Below are 25,460 nucleotides of genomic sequence, written 5' to 3' on the forward strand. Positions count from 1 at the left end.
GAGTTCTTTCAGTCTTTTCTTACTCCTAATAGCATTTACAGCTTTGCCAATGAAAGCTAAAGCTTTTTAATGACTTGGTGTGCTTTTAAATCAGTATTAGCAGGAGTGGCCTGGATAATTCTAACTGTGCAATATCATTGAAAGAATCAATCATTGTATGCCTGTGCTTGAATGTTCCTGCAGTTTGTAGTGGACGTAACACTGTCTTTAAAGACAGGATTGTTCAATACTGAAAATTCAATACTAGGCAAAGGATAGGTAGATAAAGAACATGAATTATATTTAAAGAGAACTTACAGCTTTTTTCCATTTGTTGTATTGTATTACAATTAGGAATTGGATTGCTGAGCACAGAAAGTCTACTGGTGGCACAGGCAGTAGAATTCCTATGAAGGCTGTTGAGATTCCCCCACAGCACTGTCCCAACTTTTTTACATTTTGGCTTAATACTCTAGGTCACCCATTCTCAACCAGGGTTCTGTGAAACCCTAGAGTTTTCTGCAGAAATTGCCAGGGGTTCCTTAAGCTAAAGTTTCTCAACCTTTCATTGGATGATACCTGCCTAGTTTTGGGTTTAACGCCATTTATTTAATAAATAAATTATTAATGAGCTTCTTGTCAGTATAGACTGTATAGATAGTATAGTATAGATAGTACATTGTGTATGATTGGTTAACACTATTAGTTTATTATTAATCTGTGGAGACTGATTTGGAAGATATACCTTTTTGCACAGAACCTTCCTACCATGTATGTGCCATGAATGATATTTGTTCATCCATACAACCAATATCTCCCATTGATGATTGCACTGGGTAGCAGCTCCTATCTGTCTATGTGCTTACAGCACCATCTGGAGGCCATTCAATAAAGTGATATCTTCTAGCACACAGGATTTACTTAACTATACAGATAGAATTATTTACAAATGGAAGCAGGGTTAGGTGTGGAAAACATACTGTCTTTTGATGCTTCTTGCACTATGAAAAAAATAATTTATTAGTATATTAATTATGTGCACCTATTGTATATAGAATATATTATTCAAATATTTTTCAAATTTAAACTAGATTTGTGTGGATAAAATTTGCTAGTATTCTCAAATTCTCATACAAATATTGGAGCGCATACCACAGCACATGGTAATGCAATAACGTGAACACTAACACACTTGCATACCCCAGCCCACTGGGACAACAAACCTATGTTGCTGGTTAATGTACAACAATGCACAGTAATATTTAGCAGTGTGTTAGAATGCTTTGGAATCCCATTTGTTTAAAGAGGATTGCCTAAATGACTGTACATTATTAATGCTTCACATGGATTTAAATGAACTTTAGGGCAAATTAGTATTTATCTTTTTTTAGTACACTGTCACATTCTAAAAAAAAAAAATAATATTAGTATTTTAAAGTTTTTAATTTTTGTTTTTATTCCTTGTACCTGCATTGTATTTGGGTTCAATAAATAAGTAGTTACATATTTAATCAAAACTCCATTGAATACAGCTACTAGGGAAATAAACGTACTAGAAAACTTGAATATTCTAGATAGAAACATTTATGTACAGTTGATGCAGAAGAAGGCAGAAAACTCCAATTTTATTCTAACGGGAAAAAAATTGTTCCTGATTCCCTAAGGTAATGAGATTCCCTGGATCAATTGTCTCTATTGTTGTCCCTTAAAAAAGGTAATACCCAGTTATATTCTATGCAGCTAGAAACACATTTAGCTTTGCATCATTTCTAATATTAGGTGTTTTACTATAGTGTACTTTTTTTTGCTATTTAATGTTTCTGTAATGATGTATTGTCAGATCTGTATGAAGTTTGTTGAATATATCATCTCTCTACAACAACTTGCTGAAATAATCACATCACTTTTTTATCTTTATCCTTTCATGTTTCTCACAGCTGAGCTTAACAAGAACAAATGCCTTTAGTAAAGAGAAATATAGAACCGCGGCACTTATGCCGAGGGACCGTGCCAGATGGAGTGACCAGTGAGCTGGAATGCGTCACCAACAGTACACTTGCTGCCATTATAAAGCAGCTGGGTAGTCTAAGTGAGTACTTCCTTTTTTTGAAAGTATACCATAATGTTGTTTGTGAAGTATTTCTCCAAACAGGTGATATTCGAACACAAATGTATCTATTCTTTAAAGTGGACCTGTCATTAAAAATTGCAGCAAGCTAAGTAGCTATATCACACAGTCATGTCAGTCTTGCTGCCTGTGGATTACTGGGTCTTGTTCATTGATTTCATATCAGAATAGTCCTCTGCTGCATCCTCCTACCTTGTGACTAATTACCAATTTGCAATGGGTTGATTAACTAAGAGACCTTAGGCTGCTCACTTAGCAAGCTGAATTATCACTTTGCAAGGGGATAATTACCTTGCTTTAGTAAATGTGGGTAAATTCACATTATAAAGGGTCTGGGTCCTCCATGTAACACATCACTTAAATCTACAAATAAATCCAACCAAAATCAAAAGGACTTTTAGATACAAATGTTTTTTTTTTAAATTTAAATCACAAAAACATACTTAATTTAAACACAATACATAAAGCCATCAAAAATTGTGACCATCAGGTGACATTGTTTTTTTTCTAATTCAATATGTGTTTCACATCAGTTGCTTCATCAGATGAAACACTATTTTGTACATCTGTATCTTACTAATTTTCTATCCTTGGTCACAGTTTATAGGAGATATTGTTATAAATGAAGGACATCAGAGATTTGGGTTCAAGGCTAAGAACAGGTATCTAACAAATTTGGCCCATTAGGTATGCTACCGATACTGACGATTCAAGACAAGTCAGTTGCCGAATGTCAAGTATTGCTAGGAGCGGTAAAATGATGCCACATCCCATTATAAGCTGTTTCCCAGAGAGGGCAATGAGGCAATGCTATTCATTACCAATATATGTTTCTGGGTTCTATATGTAACAAATCACTTACCTACAAATATATCTAACCAAAATCAATAGAACTTTTTAGGTACAAATGTTTTTTAAAAAATTGAAATCACAAAAGCATACTTAATTTAAACACAATACATAAATCCATCAAAAATTGTGACCATAAGGTGATATTGTTATTTTTTCAAATAAAATATCTGTTTCACATCAGTTGCTTCATCAGATGAAACACTATTTGGTACTTCTGTATCTTACTAATTGTCCATCCTTGGTCATAGTGTATAAGAGATATTGCTATATATGAAGTGCTTCAGAGGTCTGGGTTCAAGGCTAACAGCAGGTGTCTAACAACGAGGCAATGAGGCAATGCTATTCATTACCAATATATATTTCTGGGTCCTATATGTAACAAATCCCAAATCTACAATCAAATTTAGGCAAAATCAATAAAACTTTTAGGCCCAAACTTTTAAAAAAAATTTTAATCACAAAAACATTAATGGGATCTATCATAGTTCAACCTTATAAAATTATTTTTAAAATTGAGTACTTCATTTATTAAACTTCCCTATTATGACTACTTCCCCACCATCAATCACATGTAGTCCTCTAATATGCACATCAAATAAGCACATATAATATACTATTATTTTGGGTAATTTAAATCATTAACCTCATATACTTGTACACCTTATAAATGTAAATATATTGCACCAATGGTTTAATATATTTACATGTATTTATATTTTGCATATTTAGACTTGTTATATTAACAACTGCTATATCAGACACACAGCTACCCCTAAAGAAGCCCTTGTTTGGGTGAAATATGCCGGATTCGGTTTTCTCTGGCTACATGTCACCTTGCTACTATACTGTTCATGTGTTTGCAGTTGATGTACTGAACTTTCTACACTCATGATGTAGGTTACCTTTGTCTAGTACAAAAAGGATGGCAAGTTTCCCACTCTGTGCCATCTAAATTCATGTCACTATGTACATTTGACTTTGTACTACTATGCTTATGTATTCTATGAGTATTATCACTGAATACAATTAGCACTATTGCTAAAAATGCTAAAATTATAAAAAAACCCACAAGTCTATTTTGTTTTTTTGCTTCTGTATAATCGGGGTTGACATAATCCCTTGTGAGGGATACTATATGTACCTCAGTTCGTCACCTTTACTAAGAAGCTCTTCTCTGCTACACTAATTTGTCTTTCGGCTATAAAACCATCAAAAACTGTAACCATAAGATGACATTGTTATATTTACTAATACAATATGTGTTCCTTGACACATTTTGCAACAATTGCTTCATCAGAAAAACACTATTTGTATCTTACTAATTTTCAATCCTTGGTCACTGTATATTAGGGATATTGCCATATATTGCATTCTCTGGAGAACAGCTCACAATGGGATGTGGCATCATTTTGAGAATTCTATCAATAAGTGACATTCAGCAAATGTCTTGTCTGAAATTGTCAGTATCTGTAGCATAGATAATGGGCCAAGGATGTTAGTCACCTGTTGTGAGCCTTGAACCCAACCTTGCATGTCCTCCATATATGGCAATATCTCTAATATACTGTGACCAAAGATAAACCATTAGTAAGATGCAGACGTACCGAAAACTGCATCTTTTGATCAAGCAATTGATGCAAAATGCGTCAAGGAACTCAATTTGTATTAGTAAAAATAACAATGTCATCTGATGGTTACAGTTTTTGATGGTTTTATGTCGTATGTTTTCGTGATTTCAAAAAACATTTGTGTTTAAAAAGTCTCATTGATTTTGGTTGTATGGAAATGCATCGAGGGACACATTTTGTATGTTGTATAGTAAAAATACCAATGTCATCTGATGGTCACTATTTTTGATTGTTTTATAAATTGTGTTTAAATAAAGTATAAAATGTTTTAGTGATTTTGATTTTTTAAAAAGTTTATACCTAAAAATTTCCATTGATTTTGGTTGGATTGGTTTGCAAATGTTTGTGAAGTAATTTGTGCATGTTTGCAGGTGTTTTTAGTGCATTGCAAATCTATATTTTCCCAGAAGGATTCTGGATAATTTACAGTCCTAAAAACACCTGAAAAGGACTTTAAAATCTCTTGCATAAGTGTTGCAATTGGTCATTTCAAGTTTAAGGAGGCAATTGGTTGGGAAAACCCCCTCTGGATGATCTGAATGTTGCATAAAGGGTCTTGCAAACACTACCATCTGAAAACAGCTGTAACAAAAAAAATACAAACCTACAAGTTTTAATGGAACCAATGTAAATTGTTTTAAAATACCCATTTTAGTAAGTGGTTTTATATGTTTGCAATAGGTAAAAATACTTAAAACCACTAGTCTGAACCTAGTCTTATCTTTCTAAAAATCACTTCTATGAGATGCTCTTGTTTGACATATTTCTGAAAGAATCAGAACAGAAACATAGAAATATGAAATGTATTAGCTTTGGAGCAACCATCCTGGCCCTTCCTGCACTACGAGGAAGTATGGATCAAATGACAATTCACAAGCAACATGCTTGTTTCTGGTAATGAAGTAGGGATATAAATGACAGGCCCTTCATGTGACTGCCTTCCAGGCAGGAATTGCAGCTTTTTTATATTTCTGTAGCGGTAGATTTCCTCAAAGGCATAGCAATGTGTGACAGGCAGTGAGAAGATTTCAGCCTCTTTTCCAGCACACAGTTAACCAGCTTAGTTTCCTTCCTTTATTTTTCTTTGTTCCCTGTGACGCAGGTCGGCATGCTGAGGACATCTTTGGGGAGCTTTTTAATGAAGCAAACAGTTTCTATATGAGGATGAACTCCCTGCAGGAAAGAGTGGACTTGCTTGTCATCAAAGTAACTCAGTTGGACTCCACTGTTGAGGAAGGTGATTACTCGCAGTTCATTCCCATGATGGGTTTTTTTTAGAATACTTTTGTGTCCTTTGATTTATTCTGAAGCATCATTTTTTTTAAAAAAAGGATTCGTTTATACCTTTCAGTATTTACATGTGGTGTGCAAACATTTTGGCACAGCTTTAGTGTTTGGAGAACAGTCACAGCCAAAGCACAAGTGGGTTTCTTTGCATTTAAAGCTTGTGCCATAAGAGATCAATTCCAAAATTTGTTACCTATTGGAGACCCAGGCACAAATCTAATGAAGCTGACACAGAAACAAATAAATGCCTCATGCAGTGCTTTGTGATGTTTAACATCTAGATAATTTTGAGGTTACATCAGAGCTTATTGTTTAGTTGTGTCTTTCTTTGACAGAAATAATAAAACTCGATGGAATGCTGTTGTAAGTTTACTTATATGACATAATTGATTGTAGATCTACAGTTAAGCTGCGTACACACGGCAAATTTTTCTCGCCCGATAATCGGTATCGGCCAATTATCGGGCGAAAATCTGCCGTGTGTACAGTCGGTCGTCGTCCATCGTCCGACGACCGTCCTGGCGGATCCATGGACGGTGGACGACGACCGATCCTAATGAAAGGGAAGGGGAGAGCGCGCAGCAGGGTGCCGCTCCGTCGCTCTCCCCCTCCCCTCTCCATAGAGCATGAACGGTGCTGTATGTACAGCATCGTTCATGCATCGTGCAGTCTTTTCTCGTTGGAAAGGATCGTGAAAGATCCTTTCCAACGAGAAAAATTGCAGGTGTGTATGCAGCTTTATCCTTAGCAACCAATCAACTTTTGGATTACTTAAGAAGTAAAATTAGACATCTGACTAGTTGCTGTAAATTAATTCACTTTAAACATCAATGCCATGTTTTGCACTTCTTTAGTGGACAAGTCTGGTTTTTAATGAACCATAATGCGTATTTAGGGAGTGAATGATATCAGTTATAGAGTATCATTTCCAGCCATCATATATTGAAGAACAGACATGATATAAATCATAAACTATGAATAAAAAAATAGACTAGACAAATGACTGAACAAATGTTGTGATAAAGAAGTTCATGTTGGGTGCCTTAATATTTTTAAGTTTTAAATCATTCATACAACATTTTAAAATGCAGTAGGTTTGTAGAAGACAGCTAAAGAGGAATTAAAGTCTGGTTACTAACAGTTTCTAACTGGCAAACATTTTATTGGCAGAAGAGACTGCCCACTATCAGCTCTTGTTTCCAAAGTTTACACTGAGCAACACGTGTACAGTCTAAGTTGAATCTGGTTAACAAAGAGTCCACAGAAGAAGTCCAGGTAAAAGTTAGAAGCACCAGCAACAGGGGCAGGAGCTCACTTTGCAGTGCTGGAAGTGTTCCTTTAGCAGATAGGTCTGCCATAATATGTAAATGTGCCATGTTTAGAGCCTAAAATTGGTGATTTAATTCAGATTTAAGGGACAAGTGGCCAATCTTAAAAATAAGGGGCCAGGTCCAACTACGTTAGTTAGCATATGTATAATTAGCACTCTACTGACACTTTCAGAAATATGTTCACAGAGACACATTCAGTACTATATTAACAAAGCCAAAAACGTGCACATTCTGACATTAAGACATTCTGCATATGTATAGGCAAAATATTCTTTTACTAACTTATTTACATGTAAAAAATCTAAAATACTAATCCATGTCGATTATTGCACTGCCCAATGTCAAAATCTGTTACAAACTACTACACTGACTATGTCATTTTGTATCATTTCCAATTACTATGTCATCACATTTCACTGCATATAATTTTCCACTGATTATAGTAATAACCAATATAACTTTATTTATATTTATTTATTTAACCAACCATTATTTCAGCTGATGCCACCTTTTAGTATTTCCCACCACTTGTAAAAGTAAATTGTGTCACTATATGTTCATTGTCACCAGCCATAACACTGAGATATAATCTGTTATCAGTTGTCATACTGAATGGTGTCTCATAGTCCTTGTACAAAATCTGTCACCAACTAGAAGTATTCTTATTTGGGTATAGAATATGAAACACCTTGAGGAATGGGTTTGGGTTGAACTTTTAACAGTCAGCAGCCCAAACTATTTCCTATCATTATAGCTAATTATTGAATTTGAAATTACTATGGAATAAATCACACATACATCCCACTTGTTTTAGGCTACACTGAATATTTAAAAGAATAACTTTAGAGTAAATAAGGAATGTAAAGAAATATAAGAATTTTGGATAGCTTTTAAAATGTTCATTTATTTGGATTAAAATGAACAAAAGAGAACTAAGATTCAGACATTTTAAGTGTGTCCACATGGTTAATTAATGAAACATGAAAAATTTACCCAAATAGGATTTAATGGGATTTGCCCAGCATTTTCTGGCAACCTTTGTGTTGTATAACATTTTTTAGCTAATTAGTTCTGATCTTGCTTGGACAAATACTGATATTACTGTAACAGCTACTTTCACCTTTCTTACCTTTAGCTGAATCATTGCGGGAATGTTTTGGTTGAAATTAGTTCGAAAACAGTACATTTATTTGCTTGCTGACATCTGCTGTCCACGGTGCTGAAACTGTACAAACACGGCATTATAACCATGTATAGCTAATAACTATAGTTAATAAAGTTGATAGAATGGTACAGACAGACAAAAAAAAAAAACGTAGCTATTAGCAAAACTGTCCGACCACTGATCTCTGCCCTGCAGTAATTTTTAAGTCAATATTCTGGTCCTGTGTTCATTAGGACAAAATTATTTTGTAGAGGAGTAAACTGCACAATGGTCTTTGACTTATATTGATTTTATTAATAAGATACTGATCAAAAGGTCTTTGCTGTAAAGACTAAAATGCTATTTATGAAAGCACTTCACATACCCCTAATACATACAAAAAGCCACAAATGTAATAAATAGTACATTACAATACATGTTTTCTTTACAGACTGAATATTTTTTCCATATATCTGCTGCTTATCATTGAATTTTACATGTTTAGGTTGCATTCAGAATATACATTTTTGGTTAGGATTTCCAACACTGTTAAGTGTACTCTTTGGGTGCTGCTGCTGCCTAAAGTTGTGAATGTGCTGGATAATGTAAAACAGCATTTCTCAACCTTTTTACCCCAGTGGTATCCTAAAAATAAACTTAAGGTCTCAGTGATAATTGGGGGTCAGTGAAAAGAATATCCCCATTAGGTTCATAATCTGGAAAAAATGCCCTTTACAGTGTTTTTTTAATCAAAATACCACATGGCTATGTTCCCAGAACTCATAGCCACCACTTTAAAATCACCAAATTTATTACAGTAGATTTATGCTTTATCCATGTTATGGAGTAAAATGCTCACCATATTTAAAAGTAGCATAATGCAGCCTATTAACTTTCCTATAATTTTTCACTTTCGTGCAGCAAAAGTGGAGTGTTAAAAAAATACTACCTATTACCACTATTGCATGTGGGCATCACCACTATCATAGCAGCAAACTTCATTGGCATTATACATATGCCAAAAATATTTAAAATCCTGATATTGGCCCTGATTTATTAAAGCTCTCCAAGGCTGGAGGGAATATACTTTCAGAAGTGAAGCTGGGTGGTCCAGAAAACATGTAATTGATTTTTAAAAATCATTTGCTATTTGCTAGCAAATGTTTTGAATCCTGGACCAGATCCATTCCAGGTTTGCTGGATCACCCAGCTTCACTGATGAAAGTGTATTCTCTCCAGCCTAGGAGAGCTTTCATAAATCAGGGCCAATATCAGGATTTTAAATATTTTTGGCATATGTATAATGCCAATGAAGTTTGCTGCTATGATAGTGGTGATGCCCACATGCAATAGTGGTAATAGGTAGTATTTTTTTAACCATGTAAGATGGCCAGGTCATCAATAAGGGGAACAGTCATATCAGCTGCTATATGAATGGGGAGATTGAAATAGCGTTTTTATGGTGTCTCAATGGATCACCTTTTTGTAAAATTTGATTAACCATTTATAAAAACAGTTGCATGACCACTTCACAGCACTCTGTAAAACACTTGTGTATCTCTTTCCAGTTTCATTGCAGGATATTAATATGAGGAAAGCTTTTAAAAGCTCCACAGTGCAAAACCAGCAAGTGGTATCTCGAAATTCCATACCAAATCCAGTTATGGAGATTTACGAACGATGTGACAAGCCTCCACCCCTCAATATTCTCACCCCTTACAGGTAAAAACCCGCTCTTAGGGACATTTGCATTTTTTAGTGTATCGTACCAAAAGTCTTACTGATCCAAAGAATGCCAAATATACTAGGAATTATTTGTTAGTTGTTGCAGAAATCCTTCCCTGTACTTTTGTGCTGCTTTTAGGTCACAGGATGACAATGATAATGTCATTTATTTAAACACGAAAAAATAATTGGCCACAGTGTTTCCCCCAGTACTTAAAAACTTGGAATTAATATATTGGCAGTCAATTGATTACTTGGTAATAATCAACTTGAAACTTTACACAACTGATCAAGATCAACATTATTTTAGTCATCTGTTAGGAGACAATTATCTGGCCAGCCATCCCGTGCTGTAGGCCGCTGCAGGACAACGTGCCCTGCTTATTTTCTTCACCGGCGTCGCTTGCAGCAGCAGATAAAATATAATGGTAATAAAATAGAATGGTAATAAGGACAAAAAGTGGGCAACAGCATGGCTGAACAGCAATTCCAGGGGGCGATTTCCACTATAATTTAAGTACAACTTTTCAGCTCTGCATGGCAAAAAAAGAAAGATGGGACCTGAACATTTCTGAAATTGCAGTACAGATTTCTTATATTTGCCCAAATTCTACTAATTCTCCACTGACAGCTTCACTTACCCGGAGAACCAGGCTCCTTGGAATTGTTTGTTCAGCCATGCTGTTGCCCACTGGTAATCCTTATTACCATTCTATGTGAGAGGGTCTCTATGCTGTCACCTACACCCAGGATACCAATATCCCATTTCCTGAAAAGGCTGAATAAAGTTTGTGAAACGCGTAGAAATTTGGAGTACTCTGGTAAGGGGTATCTATAAGGGAGATCATCACTGTATTGTTAATGTTCACAAAAAGTTTTTAACTAATCAAATGTTTTAATGATATTTAATAAGTTTGTTTTATGTCACGTTTAGAAATATTTACAATATTGCTAATTGTGGCCAAAAAAGTCCCATTGTTAAGTTATTTTCCTTTTGTAAATCTATATATGGAAGGGATGTGGCCATGTGGATTAAACAAACCAGATGAAGTCATTTCTTGCTCAATGTTGAGGATATGACTGAGATTATTCAATGATGTTAATATTGTCACAATAAATCCCTATGTATGCGTTATAGTAAACATAAGAAATAGACAGTATGTAAAAAATTCACCATGCCGAACAAACTCAATTTAAGTTGCTTAAACTGACTATTCAGTTGACGTATTTCCCAGTTTATACGGTTTATTGTTTCTTTTTTATTAGTTAATAAAGTGCTGGTATATGTTTTGTATTATTATAAAAAATAAAAAGTGACTTTTTCCCAGGAATCAATCCTTTCTAAAATTCATTTCACACAGAGGAATAAATTATTCTGTCCTGTAAAATCATAATAGGCTGACAGTAACAGTGACATTTGTTTCTAAAGTTATAACCAATGAGCCATCATGAAATGTTTAAACCAGCCAACATTTTTGTATAGTGTTAATGTGCTATGAATAATAATGCTGGTCATTTCTGTACCATTTGTTGTCCGATAAATGTCCAAACTCATTCATAAATTGGGCATCATTCTGTAAGTGTATATTTACCATAACAGTCTATATAAAGCTTTAATGATGTTAATATTGGTATTGTATTGTAGGTTCAGTATTTAGTATATAAATCCACTAAATATCGCTTGTGCCTTCTCATATGAATTCCTTCTGCCCTTATAGGGATGACAAAAAAGATGGCCTCCGGTTTTACACTGATCCTTCATACTTCTTCAACTTGTGGAAGGAGAAGATGTTACAAGCTACTGAGGACAAAAGAAAGGAGAAGAGAAGGCAGAAGGTAACTGCACCAAGATCTGTTTTCTGCACTTTCTGTGCAGAGTGTTTTATTACACATTCAAATGTAGAGACTCGTTATGTATTATTATGTTAGGCTTACATTTTTCACTGAATTCACCCCTATTGTGTAAGCACAAAACAGAAAAGGTGGAGTGTAGCAGTTATGCTTCATACACAGTTATATGGAATAAAGTGTGCAAAATGTAAAAATGTGCAATGATCAGAAAACTCATATTTAGCTTTTTGTTACTTTATTACTTTTTGTTAGTTTGTTAGTTCAGCTATCAGAACAAAATAACTGCTGCAAATGCTATACTTTTGGTTTCAATAGTTTTTTATTAATTTTAACAAGTTTTTTATAACAAGAACAAATGAAAATAACATACAGTAAAAAATGTCATGTCCACATAGATAACAAGTGCAATAATCAGTTGCACAAATAAAAAAAAACAACACAGAGAGGGATGACACCTGTATTCATGACAAAACAGTTACAATGAAGAAAAAAAGAGAGGACAAGGCAAGGGGGAATACAAGAGATATTTAGGGGAGAGAGGGGTATGAATGAAAAGATAAGACAGCATGTTCTATGTTAAATAATCATAAAAAACCTGAGACAAGAGGGGCTGATTTCAGCAACACTCATATAAACAAAAGACAAAATTAGTTAGCCAGGACCCACATTCGGCAAATAATAGTGCTGCCAAGGTTCCCATACAGTTCTAAATTTTTCATGGGAGTCAGTCAGGATACTGGAAATTTTTTTGTTATATATAATTTTGTTAAGAAATGTATTGTCAACCCGCTTTGAAACCTCAGAGAACGGTAATGCGTGGGTTTTCCAGTGTTTCGCTGGTTTGTTTAGCAGCAATCAGAATATAGAGACACAGTTTAAATTGATCCTTGGTTAATCCATGCGGTTGAAATCCTAGCAATGCTACCCAGGGGTCCCTGCTAATTGGTTTGGAAATAACCGCACCCAGTATATGAAAAACTCCCCCCCAAAATCTGATAGCAGAGGTACATGTCCACCAGATATGGTAGTCTGTGCCTAGGTCCTGACATCCCCTGAAACATAATTGAGACACTGATGGGGAGATATACTTCATTTTGGAAGGTACCATATACCATCTCTTCATCACCTGGAAGGCGGACTGTAAGGGAAGGATATTCATGGAGCAGGTTGCTATTCCCCCTCATGTGCGGAACCATTCTTCATCTGTTCTAGGTCCCTTTCCCATTGTATTTTGTATAAATGTGTGGAAGCTTGAGAAATCTTGGACAGTTGAGAATAGACTATGGAAATAAGCTTCGGACAGAGGGGCGTTCTCATACAGATATGCTCAAAGGATGTCAGCCTATTCGAGAGATTCACCCCGGATATCAAATACTTTATCCAATGCCTTTAACTGGATATAGCGAAACAATTTACTATTCAGTGCCCGGTGGGTCTCACTAATTTCCTCCCAGCTAATAATGGAGAGCCTCCCCAAAAGGGAGTAAACCGTCCCATACTTAAGGGAAAGCCACCAATTAAAGGCATCAGGTGAATCTAGGCCTGGCTTAAAAAGTGGGTTTCGCTGCACTGGGAGAAGTGGTAAATGTGGGGACATGAGACCTGCCAAATACCTTATACCTAATGGACACTTATAAAGGATGGATGCAACTTCAGGGGAAGCCTTGGGAGTGAACTCACTGCTATTGGGGATATTAGGGCGGCTTCCAGAGATACCCAGGACGGTGCTCTATGGCCAGCAGAAGGGGAGGTTATCGGGGTAATTTGAGCCGTCTGGTAATATTTCAGGATACTAGGTACTCCCAACACCCCCTGAGTTTTATGGTCAAACATTGTGCCACGTCTAATTCTCAATCTTTTTTTGTTCCAAATAAAAAAGAAAAAAACTGTGCTGAAATGCCTTTTTTACTGGCAAAGGGGACAAATACTGAAAAACACTATACTTTTGTATATTGCACTGCATACAAGAACACTAACAGGGCCATACAGAGGTAGTGTTAGTTTTGCAGAGCAGGTTGTAAAAGAAAGACAGACACAATGGGCCCTGATTTATTAAATCTCCCCAAGGCTGGAGAGGTTACACTTTTATCAGTGAAGCTGGGTGATCCAGCAAACCTATTTGTTAGCAAATGTTTTTAATCCTGGACCAGATCCATTCCTGGTTTGCTGGATCACCCAGCTTCACTGATGAAAGTGTATTCTCTCCAGCCTTGGGGAGCTTTAATAAATTAGGGCCAATGCACCATTATTGTTCTATATTCTAAATCTTGTACACATGTCGTTGCTTTGCTTTGTATATTTGTCACACACAAGGTGTGGTGGGTCCATGATAGCCCTAGCCTGAGTTACACCCACATTCTACATAAGGATGCTGTGATTGACAGGGCTGTAGTCCTGTTAACAAAAGGCACAGGCCGCTGACAGCCTGGTTTAGGATGAGGGGACGGAATAATGCTGAAGGAGCTGCTAAAGAATATTCATCTTCTATAGCACAATGTCAGAAGCTCACAGTGTGCACAGACATAAAAGTTACTGGATTCTTATCAAGAGAAAAAGCAGTTTAATAGGTTTAATAGCTGATAGGACTGGAGTTCAGGTTTGAAGGTAAGTGTTACAGCAAAAGTTTTTGTTTTTACTTTTTTGTTATGATATTGTACGCATTTTCTTGTTATGATCCAGTCTGAATAATATGTTATGTCTGTATATAGATCTGTGAATGACACTCAAAATAAATGTACCATGGGTTCAAAAAGGTTACATTTTTTTCTATAAGCTTTGTATGCACATGCTTCCAGTATATGCTGCAATCTACATAGCATTCATTTAGCCCTCGGACTTTCTGCCTCCAAATAGCACAGAATGAAAAATGGCAACACTTTATGACAGTAACTGCAGTATGCCTTTCATTGATGATTATATGTTGTGATGTGTTGCCATCTTGTCACCCTGAGATGTCACGCGATGCTATTGTAATTTTAATTCTGTCCCAGCAAGACACTGTGTTTAACCTTACCATCTCAGTGCAAGAAGTAGGTTTAACCATGATGAGGGAATATTGTGTCATTTTTAGCTAAAGGCAACAGTTTTTGCTGTTTATTGGTTATAACAATGAAACATCCAGATTTCTAACACGGGTAAATAAAAGTATTGAAAAATAACACTGATCAACAAACATTTTCTTGCCAAACAGATTAAAGTCATTTTAGGTTAGGTTTGATGCACAGATTCCAAATATGGTATTGGTTTTGCTAAATTGGCTCTAGTTTTTGAAATAATGATCTCAATAATAACTTCATAGAAAACTAAGGAAACATGAAAATTAGGCAAAATTAAACAAGATTTGCCTACATATACAAAATTACATTTTTGAAATACTTAATGTCAATATATTCTATATTCAGTATATTTACAGAACTAATCACAAAGAAGTCAGTGAAAAACTCTTTTTGAATGATTTCTATTTATTCTGATGATCAGAACAATCACATGGAAAGGCTCCAGCAGTAGTCTGCCATCATGTGTCTATCCCATCTGCCCTGATACCTTTCCTCCATCACCTTTATATCCTGATGGAACCTTTATGCTCATAATAGCACACAAATGTTTAAAGTTTAAGAGCAAGTTTTATACCAGTTCTTCATAATTTTGTGCTTTATGGTTACCCAAGAAGTTCTTGACAACCATGATATAGCTGTGCCAGGCAGAAGCTTCAGTATCAGTCATGTAACTTGTGAAATTTGAATCATTTATCAGTTTCCGAATCTGGGGTCCATCAAAGATTCATGCTTTTAATTTTTCAGTACTCAATCCAGTGAAGAATCTACAAATGTATTTGAAGCAATCATCGTATTGTTCAGAGCTCTAACAAATTGCTTAATTAATCTCAACTTTATGTGTAGTGGAGGGAGAATGATTTTTTCTTTTGTCAACCATTGGTTCATTAATGATGTTCGCTGCACCTTTTTTAAGTTTTCCCTTGAAGGCCATATCTCTTTTTTCTAGTGATCCAGCATTGCTCCACTATCCCACAAGCAGATAAAACATGGGAACTTTGTGTATCCAATTTGCTGTAGGAAGTTCACCATTTTTAAATCAACGCATATGGACCATTGATGTTCATGATAGCAAAGCTTTTGTAAGACTATTTGGATATTTTCATACTCTTCTTTAAGTTCTGTTGATTGACCAATTGGAATTGATGCATAGCAGTAGTCATCATGCATTAAAACAGATTTCAAACTTTGAGTGGAACTGTATGAAAAGCCGCCAGTCTTCTGCTCGGTATTCTGTTACTCCCATATGGGCTAGTAGTCCAGGGATGTTACAACAGTACACAAAGTCTCCATCTTCACTGAAATATGGTAAGAAGGTCACCTCTCCTGTCCTATAAATCATTATTTTAACTTCCGGTCTCAGACAGTTCTTTTCTTTTAGCCTGGATGCTAAAAGTTCAGATGCTTGTTTTGACAGACTTGGGTCACGTTTATAAATGGTTGAGCTCTTCTTGGGAGAACTGCTGGTTTGATGAAACACTTCCTTCATATTCTCTTCCACTGCTAACTCCTGGATTACACTTCAAACCCTGTATATCCTCCATGTCAGATACAGGAATATCAGGGAGTGTACTGAACACTGGTATGGGAACATCAGCACCATGCGGCACAGGTCGTCTTGCTGATTCCAAATCCGGGTACTCCCACTTGTTTTTCTTGTAACAATTGAAACCTTTTACATTCACAGCACAAAAATAACAATCATTATGATGAGTTTTGAGCTCTCGTCATACCATAGGTACACCAATTTTCAATCTTTTCAGTTTTCCATTTTTCCACTAACGTAGACACTCTACACACGTTTTGCTTACCATATGGGGAGCCCAATACTTATCTTGATCCCCCATGTAATAACAAGTTATGCAAAATATGCTTGTTACACAAATTATGTAATCTTTCTTCTCTGATTTTACTGAGAATATTCACCACACATGTAGCAAAATACAATAGGGTAATTTAAACAACTTCTTCTTTAAGAACTCATTATTCTGTACAAAAAAAGAAAATGTATAAATAAAAAGAAGGTACATGAAGGTTTCATGATAATAATACTACATTTATTATTTAAAATGAAAAATATCTGTGTAAATAAAGATTGATAATAATATGCTGTGTTAACATTTGTTGTTGGTAAAATCATCTGTTCTGATTCCTTCATCACAAGAACTAGAGCCAATTCAATGAAACTGATGTCATTTCTGGATTCAGCAGACCTGAAATACACTAAATATATTGAAAAATCCTTGGCAAGTGAAAAAAATAACTTTTTTGTGAGCTGTGTAATATATATAATAATAATATTCAACTGCTTGGTAATGCAAATATCTAATCAGCCAATCACATGGCAGCAACTGAATGCATTTAGGCATGTAAACATCCTGCTGAACTTTAAACTGAACATCAAAATGGGAAAGAAATGTGATTTACGTTACTTTGAATTTGGCATGGTTGTTGTAGCTCGGCTGTTCTGTTGTGCTGGTGTTTGCATTGGTGTTTTTCAGAAACTGCTGATCTGCTGGGATTTTCACTTTCATTTTACTGAGAATGGTCTAAATGATAGTTCACTTTTGCCATGTCATGGAATGGAATATGCAAATCAAGGACATGCAGCCAGGAACTAAAATCTAAAGTAACTGCATAATGCTATTAAGTCAATATGGACCTAGGTCCCTAAGAAATGTTTCCAGCACCTTGCTGAATCTGTTCAATGAAGAATAAAGGCTGTCCTGAAGACAAAAGGGGATCCAACCAGGAACTAGCAAAGTGTACCTAAATATTATCTTGTTCCCAACATCAGCCTTAAGAAAAGGGGTGGGAGAAGTGAATTATAGACCCTACAAACCTTCTCTAAACCAACTGGATGCTGTGAACTGAAACAGTGAAATAAAGATGTAGCATTAATGACATTGGGTTAAATACCTCTTTGCTTCCTATTTTAATGATTGTAAAGTCATATGAAAATGTAATTAAGGTATATTGATTTTGTTGACTTTTTAAACATATCTTGCATACATTAGATTTTATTTCAAAACGTTGCCTATAGATAAAGGTAACATACAAATGACACATAAATGTGACATGATGTATTCAGTCCCTCAGATTTGTCACTCTGATTTGTCATGTAGATTTGTGCATTATTTACCACTCAAAATCCCTGTGTAATGCGCCTGGGCACACAAACCACAGCCAACTCCAAGAATCCTTTTATCAAGTTTTATTATCGTCATAAAACAAGACAAGGATTATTTACAGATAATAAGTCTGATAAGCGTAGTACAGTAGGGTAAGGCAAAGGCAGGTCAGGAACAATCCAAGGTCAGGGCAGGCAGCGGGCAAAAGTGGTCACAAACAATCCGAGGTCAGGGCAGGCAGAGTTCAGGCAGAATCAGGTTTCAGACCAGGTCGCTATGGTAATGACAAACTAGAATAACATAAACCAACACAAAGAACGCACCCAAGCGGGCAATGGTGTTCGGGACAGGTTCTCCTTAATTTCACCAGAGTGACCAATGACCTTGCGCCACCTGGCGCCATTTGATAGGAGGGTAACTGAATCCCCTGATTGGCCGCAGGGAATTCAAACTAACTATGTCATGCCCCCGGGCGAGGCAGCTGAGTGCTATGCCTTCGGGGGGTACAAGAGGCATGCGTGGTAGCGCGGGCACCTCTTCCCACAGCGCCCCTGGGACGTGCCCTACTTTGCACCTCCACAGGAGTGCTGAGAACAGGACTTTCAGTAATCACGTCCATAGAGATGCAGGGGATGCCGCCTGGCCGAACAGTAGTTCGGCTAGAACGGATCCCTCCGCCTGCAGAGAGAGACAAGCTGCGAGCAGCCTCGGCCATGCTGCCTGCTACAGCGACGTCTCCCTCTGCAGGTGGGATCCCCAGGGACGGCGCGGGCTCACAGGACGGGTAAGTTCCTTACACCCTGTAAATATAAGTAGGTGTTCCAAATTATATGCCTTTGATTACAATAATCTTCGAATGATACTCGGTAGAACTTGTTTTACTTAAACCTTAGATATTAGGAGGCTTGGTTTTCGCTTTGCCTTTGATGTACGTTGTGCTATTATACCAAAATCAAAAACAATTCTCTAAGGCCTCCAGAGCATAATTTCAAAAAACCTATAAAAGTTTGGCAATAGATCTAAAAATATTTCCATTTTTTAAATCAATCATTCCAATACAAGTGGTACAAATTTCCAGAAAAACACCTATTAATTCACTAGACTGGCTGGCCCAGCAATTTTAGCACTATAGCTGTTCATTTGATGTTAGAGAAGGTCTGCAAGAACTGGGGTCTACAGACTAGCTTTCTGGAACAATGAGCCCTGGACTGATGAGTTGTTTGGCAGTAAAAGTAGACATCATTGGCACAGACAGGAGAAAAACCTTATACCAACTGTGAAGCATGGGATTGAAAATAATATAACCATCTCCATTGAACAGCTGTGGGGGGGGGTTATATATCCACAAAAATCTAGCTTCGGGGCCCGAGGATGGCCAGGGTTTTTATGAGAGTGTGAAATACTTCTAAATTAGATGCTTTATGCTTACCGTTTATGCTATTTTTTTTTTTTTTTTACAGGAACAAAGGCAGGTGGAAGATCCGACCCGGGAGGTTAAGAAGGTTCGGAAAGCTCGGAACCGAAGGCTAGAATGGAACATGATGGCATATGATAAGGAGTTCAGACCAGATAACAGGTTCTCACCATCTCCATATCATGTGACTTCATCCGAGGGATCACTTTCCCCTGACAATAGGCAGGTTCCATGCACAGTATCATGCCATCTATACTATACTAAGTGGGAAACAGATTTAATTTACATAAATGAAAATGCATAGTGTATGTATAAAATATGGGCATAATTAATAGCAGGCTACAGCTCAGAGCAGTGTTATGTGTACTATTCATTGCTAAATTTGGAGCATCAGCTTTGCTGTTGCAAAAAAAAAAAAAAGATTGCCTAATTTGCCTGAAAAATTTTCCCCGATATTGATTCCCTTTTATTTGAGAAGGGTAAGGCTCTAAATTGATAAACATTTGGTTAATATTTGTAATCATTACCAAATTCAAAGATTGGTAAAAATCATTGCTCTGTGTTTGGATATTAAGCAAGCCCCATAATGTTCTTTCAGAAGGACATTACAGGTTTATTATATGCATTTTTTACTGGTTTATATGGAATTAAATTGACAGAGTTTTTAAATATGTTTTACAAATGCAGATATTTTGTTTTGTAATAACAAAGCATATTTACCAAAAAAGAGTTTAAACAGTATATTCTGTGAAGCTAGTTTTATGAATTTATGTTTTAGAAACTAGAAAAATAATCACACCCCTTTCATCTTTGGTGGGATGTCTGCACATCATTTTAATAATGATTGTGATGATGATCACCTAAAATACTTTTATTTTAACAACCGCAGGTCATACGCTTCAGATCTTGATCACTCATATCCAGCCAGCCCCAATCATCCTACTCAGCAAATCCTTGCAGCTGTCCCTCACCTGACCCCAGAAAACAAGGAAATTATCCTGATGGCCAATCAAGCACAAGAACATGGATACCGTTCCTCTGCTCCGGGTAGTCGACAGAACAGTCTAAACAGAGCCCAACAGGCTCATGTCTCACAGCCACCAGAGGCCATTCTTAATGGCCCTCGCCCCCAAGTCCTGAAGGATTACAGGTAAATCAATCTAAAGAAGTAATGGATGAAAAGAGGTATAGCTACCTCTCTAAATTCTAAAGCAACCATGGATGTGGTGAGTGTCCAGTTCTATAAAATTTCTTGTAGTTTTTACTAGGGGTTCTATATATCTCCAATGGACTAAATGGGCTCTATCTAATTGATCTCTATTCTTCTCTACTCTGCTGTACACAAAACTAGCTCTGCCTAGAGTCTAGTTGCTCAGACTGAACACAACAATTAAGGAAAACTCATTGCAGCATCGTCATGAGCTAATGCTAATGAGCTAATACAGACATTGTACGCTGGGCTATTTTGGATTTCCAGTCCAAGAATTAAATGCATGTGTGATTCCTCTACTGAAAGCTTCCATTCCCTTAATCCCAGACTGCAAACCAAATCCAGGACAGTGACCTCACTACAAAAGAATTTTTATGCCGGTAGCTTCTATGTGGCCTGTATGTTAAGGGAATGTCCTCTTTCACTGGAGACTGTTAAAAGAGGTAATGTACTTTGTGACAGATTTTCTTTAGGTGTAAAGAAGAAGTAGTCAATGTTGGGTGTTACTGGTGTTCTGATTGAGTGTTAAATCAGACTTAAAGGATATCTATAATTTGAATAATACACAGGCTTTTATATTCTCTTTCTCTGCAAATCACATTGTACAGATGGGGATTCAAGTAGTGTAAAGAAAATGAAAGCTCTAAGATTACAGCCAATGTTATACTTTCCGCTTGCCCCCTTAGATCTAGGCTTGTGTTCCTTAATTTACTCCAGGCCACTGTTTAACGTTAGTGCCACATAAAACATGTTATTCGGTACACTTAAGATTGAATAGAAGAGTAAGTGTGCAGATCCAGGGAGAGACATTTATAAGTACACAGCGCACTAACTAAAAATAAAAGCAGAAACTATGCAGGAACAGCAATTAAGCGAAACTAGCAAGATTTGAAGGCAGGGTGGTAGCCACCCTTATAATATTTAACAAAGGAAAAGTTGGAGTGCTGGCCTTGGTACCTCTGATGACCTAGGCCAAACCCTACCCTGGCTTTGTACAATAGAGCTCTTTTGTAGAAGTATTTTCTTTTCGTCCAAGTTTGTCTTTTTATCTCTGAAAATATTCTTTTAGTAGTTTATATACACTCCCTAGAGGAAAGAACATGGAAATGACGCACTCTGTTTTATAATGGCAGCTTTCTGTTTTTGACCTCTTTTGTTATCCAGCAGACTCAGAGCACTACAAATATGAGTCACGCCATTCGAATAAAAAACATGTCAAGTGAATATTGTAAGAGTGACCCCACTCCAGGTGCAAGTGGTGGCATCATTGCTCTCCAAAGATAAAGATTTGTTTTTAGCAGACATGTATTTAAAAGGAATTAGTGTGCCTAAAAATACTGCAACTGATCTAATAAATGCTAATTTGCTTTAAAAAAAACATTGTACCAGCAGTTTGATGGAACATGGATTGCTTTAATTTTCCCCCCTTAGCAACCCATACTGCTTTTCTTTGCTATTCAAAATGTTATGTTCACTTTCTTGTGTAACTGGCACTGTTAGATAAGTCAGTAGCCTTTATTAGGCTTGTAGCTTTTACAAATTATGTTATTATTAATAAACAGTATTTATATAAAGCACCAACATATTACGCAGCACTGTACATTATATAGGGGTAGAAAATGATAAGCAGATACAGACACAGGAGGAGGCAGGGACCCTGCCCAGAAAAGCTTACGATCTAAGAGGAGGAGAAAGTAGCACACATGGCAGTTGAATAGAGCAGAGCAAACAAAAGAGTAGTATGTTCTACTAGGGAGGGATGCATTAGTGTAAACCTGTAGATTTGCCCTGCGTGGGTAAAACCCAACTTTAAAGCGTACCTAAACTCAGAATGTTCATTTTACATAAAATGGTGAACAACCTTTTTATTTAAAGTAGGACATCACTCTGGGGGAAGTTTCTTCCCCTTTGAGTGACACACTGCTCCCCGCACATGATCGGTCCGGAGTCCATGCATTTTGTGGTCTGCAAGCTCCAAAAGGTTGGGGACCACTGACCTAGGCGATCAAGAATAATGGGAGTGCAGAGCCTACGGCACACATTTCGGGAAGCTCTTGGCTGCTCCTTCTGCACATGCCTGAGCATTTACGGCATGTGCAGAAGGAGCCCTTTCATCAATAGGGGAAACAATTGTCGATCTCATGCATGTGCAGTGATGTCGGCAAGTTTTTTCCCAAGATTTCCCAAGATCCCAAGTGCGAGATCAGGTGAAGTAGGAAGAAGAATAGGGAAGAAGAGAGGAGAAGATAAGCCCTAAATGCTGGGTTCAAGGTGACTCACCAAAAGCTGGTGCACAGGAAGTATCTTTAACACCATTAATAGACAATTCTTGTTTATTTTTTTTTTTGTTCCTAGAATACTCAAAAAAGTAGCTTTTTGTTTGTGTTTTCTGTATGGTAAATCCATTGGTTAGTAGGCATATTTATTTCTAGTGAAATGTTCAGGACCATGGAGAGCACCCCACTGCTTTCTACCTACAGCCAACAGTAGCTTGTATGTAATAGTTGTGTACATAATATTATTGAAGTCAGGACCCAAGAAATAGAAATGTAAAATAATGTTTCCATTTGTTAGCATGTAAATATAAAAAATATCAGATTTAAATATCATGTGTTGTGTTCTAACTAGCCATCAGGTGAAGCTTTGAAAATGTATTTATTTATTGATACCACCAAAAATGTTTTTTACAGAGCTCAATAAATCAAGGGTAAATCTGCTCACAAAACAGACATATGCCTTATCAGATAACTGCCCAAACTTTCACTGAGCTGTCTCAAAGATCACAAAGATGTCAAGATCCTTGTTAAAAGCAGATGAATTATGCCATTTGAAAAGGAATAAAAGCTTTTGCAGTAATAAATGTTTATTTGTAAAGAGAAAAAAATGAGGCAACCCCTATTTAATGTACAGCACTGCATAATATGTTAGCTCTTTATCAACAAAATTTAAAAATAATATATCAATGTGTGTCTTATTTCTGTCTTTTATATTGATTTTAGGTATGATTAGAAAACAATAGGCTGAGCACAACAATGTAAAACAAACAGATAATTAATAATTGTTGCGTTAGGGAGCCTAGAAAACTGCATGTAGACATAAACTGATCTAATGAAATCAGCATTGCCTAAATATATGATATATATGATGCACAGAGAAGAGCAGATCAGTGGAGGTGGATAACCAGTGGATCAGTTATCAGTGGATAACTTCACTGCAAAGCATCGTTAAGTATGCCTATAACTTTGCAAGGATCTCTACTGGTCTCTAACCAAAACTGGATTATAAACATAAAGTGTCATTCTTACTTGATTGTAGTACTTCCGTCTCCTACAACTACCATTTTCTCTATTTGTGAAAATTAAAGCAGGTCATACACCTTGATAAAGTATTAATAGTACTAGGATGCTGGTCAAATTTACCATCATCTTCATCACCATCATTTTAACATTGCTGTTATTGTTATTTTATCATTACATTATCAGAGTAGTATTACTGTTGGACAAAAAAGTGTATCTCTTGACAAAGGTTTTGGGTTATCCTCTCTGTTTATCTTAGTGACCACTGTCACATTGAATAAAAGTAATCAGAAATGAAAGATGGTATACAATTAGCAAAATTTACATTTTGGGAAAATCTTACAAAAATGCCCTCACTTTAAAGAAGATTCCGGTCTCTTAAGAACTGTGAATTAAAGTGAAATATTTCTAAAGTGACACAGGAAAAATATTGAAAAGGGTAAACCATTCCCTACTCCTCACAACACCAAAAAATAAAGTTTGACTAAAAATACACTTTAATTATTTGAAATATTAGTTAAATTTGAATGTGCTTTGAGAGTGACTAGGATTATATAGTACATTGGACTGCAGTTGTAAAAAATCTATGTAAATTTTTTCTTTCTTGCAGTGGTCAACAGGCACAAATTATGGACTATTTTGTGCCTCCTGCACCCCCACCCCCACCTCCTGTGATCCCTTCTGCACAAACAGCATTTGACAGTCCGATTTCTGCTCCCACTTCTATTGCTCCCAATGCGGCTGCTTCCTATACTCCAACCCCACCACCAGCCCCACCCTGTCCATATTCAGGATCTCCTCCTCAAACTGGGTCACTGGGACCACCAGTTGCTCCCCCACCACCTCCACCAGGCCCCCCAACCGTCACAGCTTCTCCTGCTCACTCTGCTTCTGCTCCCACTGTCACTGTGGAACCAAGAAAACCTCAGATTCCACTCATGCCTATGAGTGATGCTAGGAGTGACCTGCTGGCTGCAATTCGCAGAGGTAAGTGGGAGCACTGTACAATGTATCATTTACAGAGCACTCAGCAATGTATCATTTTTTACTTATACACTGGATTTTTATAGAACACAGGAGATGAGCAATTTTGATAGCCATAAATCTATTCACGGTAAAGCTAATTCTGGAAATGCTTTAAATGCGTTGTTGCTTGGTTACTTATTGGTTACTTTTTTTGCAAGAAAACATTTTTATTAACCCCTCCATAACAATCCAAAAATTAGGACGCCTAATGGTATAAAAGAATTTTAGAATCAGCCATACTGCGGTATAGAGAGGAGAATAATGAAAGATACACAAACATGGAAAAATAGATTTATGATGGATTTCTGTTTCCTAAGCCAAGACTTTACCACTTGACACTGTTTTACAGAAGCTATATGGAGACAGTGGGCCTGATTTAAATAGTCCAAGACTGGAGAAGATAGA

At 36.5% G+C, this 25,460-nt stretch overlaps 1 protein-coding gene across 2 annotated transcripts in view; it reads left to right on the forward strand.

Annotated features, from left to right (window-relative positions):
- The window catches only part of LOC140343291 (actin-binding protein WASF3-like), a 54,123-nt gene that overhangs the window by 22,898 nt on the left and 5,765 nt on the right, over positions 1–25,460 (forward strand). Inside the window, exons 2-8 of one of the 2 annotated variants that reach the window (XM_072429909.1) lie at positions 1,917–2,068; positions 5,690–5,824; positions 9,918–10,071; positions 11,793–11,910; positions 19,570–19,745; positions 20,413–20,673; positions 24,640–25,016. In XM_072429909.1, the coding sequence (XP_072286010.1) occupies positions 1,936–2,068; positions 5,690–5,824; positions 9,918–10,071; positions 11,793–11,910; positions 19,570–19,745; positions 20,413–20,673; positions 24,640–25,016 (1,354 nt within the window). In that variant the 5' untranslated portion in view covers positions 1,917–1,935. The remainder of the gene's footprint in view (positions 1–1,916; positions 2,069–5,689; positions 5,825–9,917; positions 10,072–11,792; positions 11,911–19,569; positions 19,746–20,412; positions 20,674–24,639; positions 25,017–25,460) is intronic. The other variant, XM_072429910.1, reaches the window with a different exon arrangement.

Source organism: Pyxicephalus adspersus, chromosome Z (assembly GCF_032062135.1).
Source record: "Pyxicephalus adspersus chromosome Z, UCB_Pads_2.0, whole genome shotgun sequence".
Lineage (NCBI taxonomy): Eukaryota > Metazoa > Chordata > Amphibia > Anura > Pyxicephalidae > Pyxicephalus > Pyxicephalus adspersus.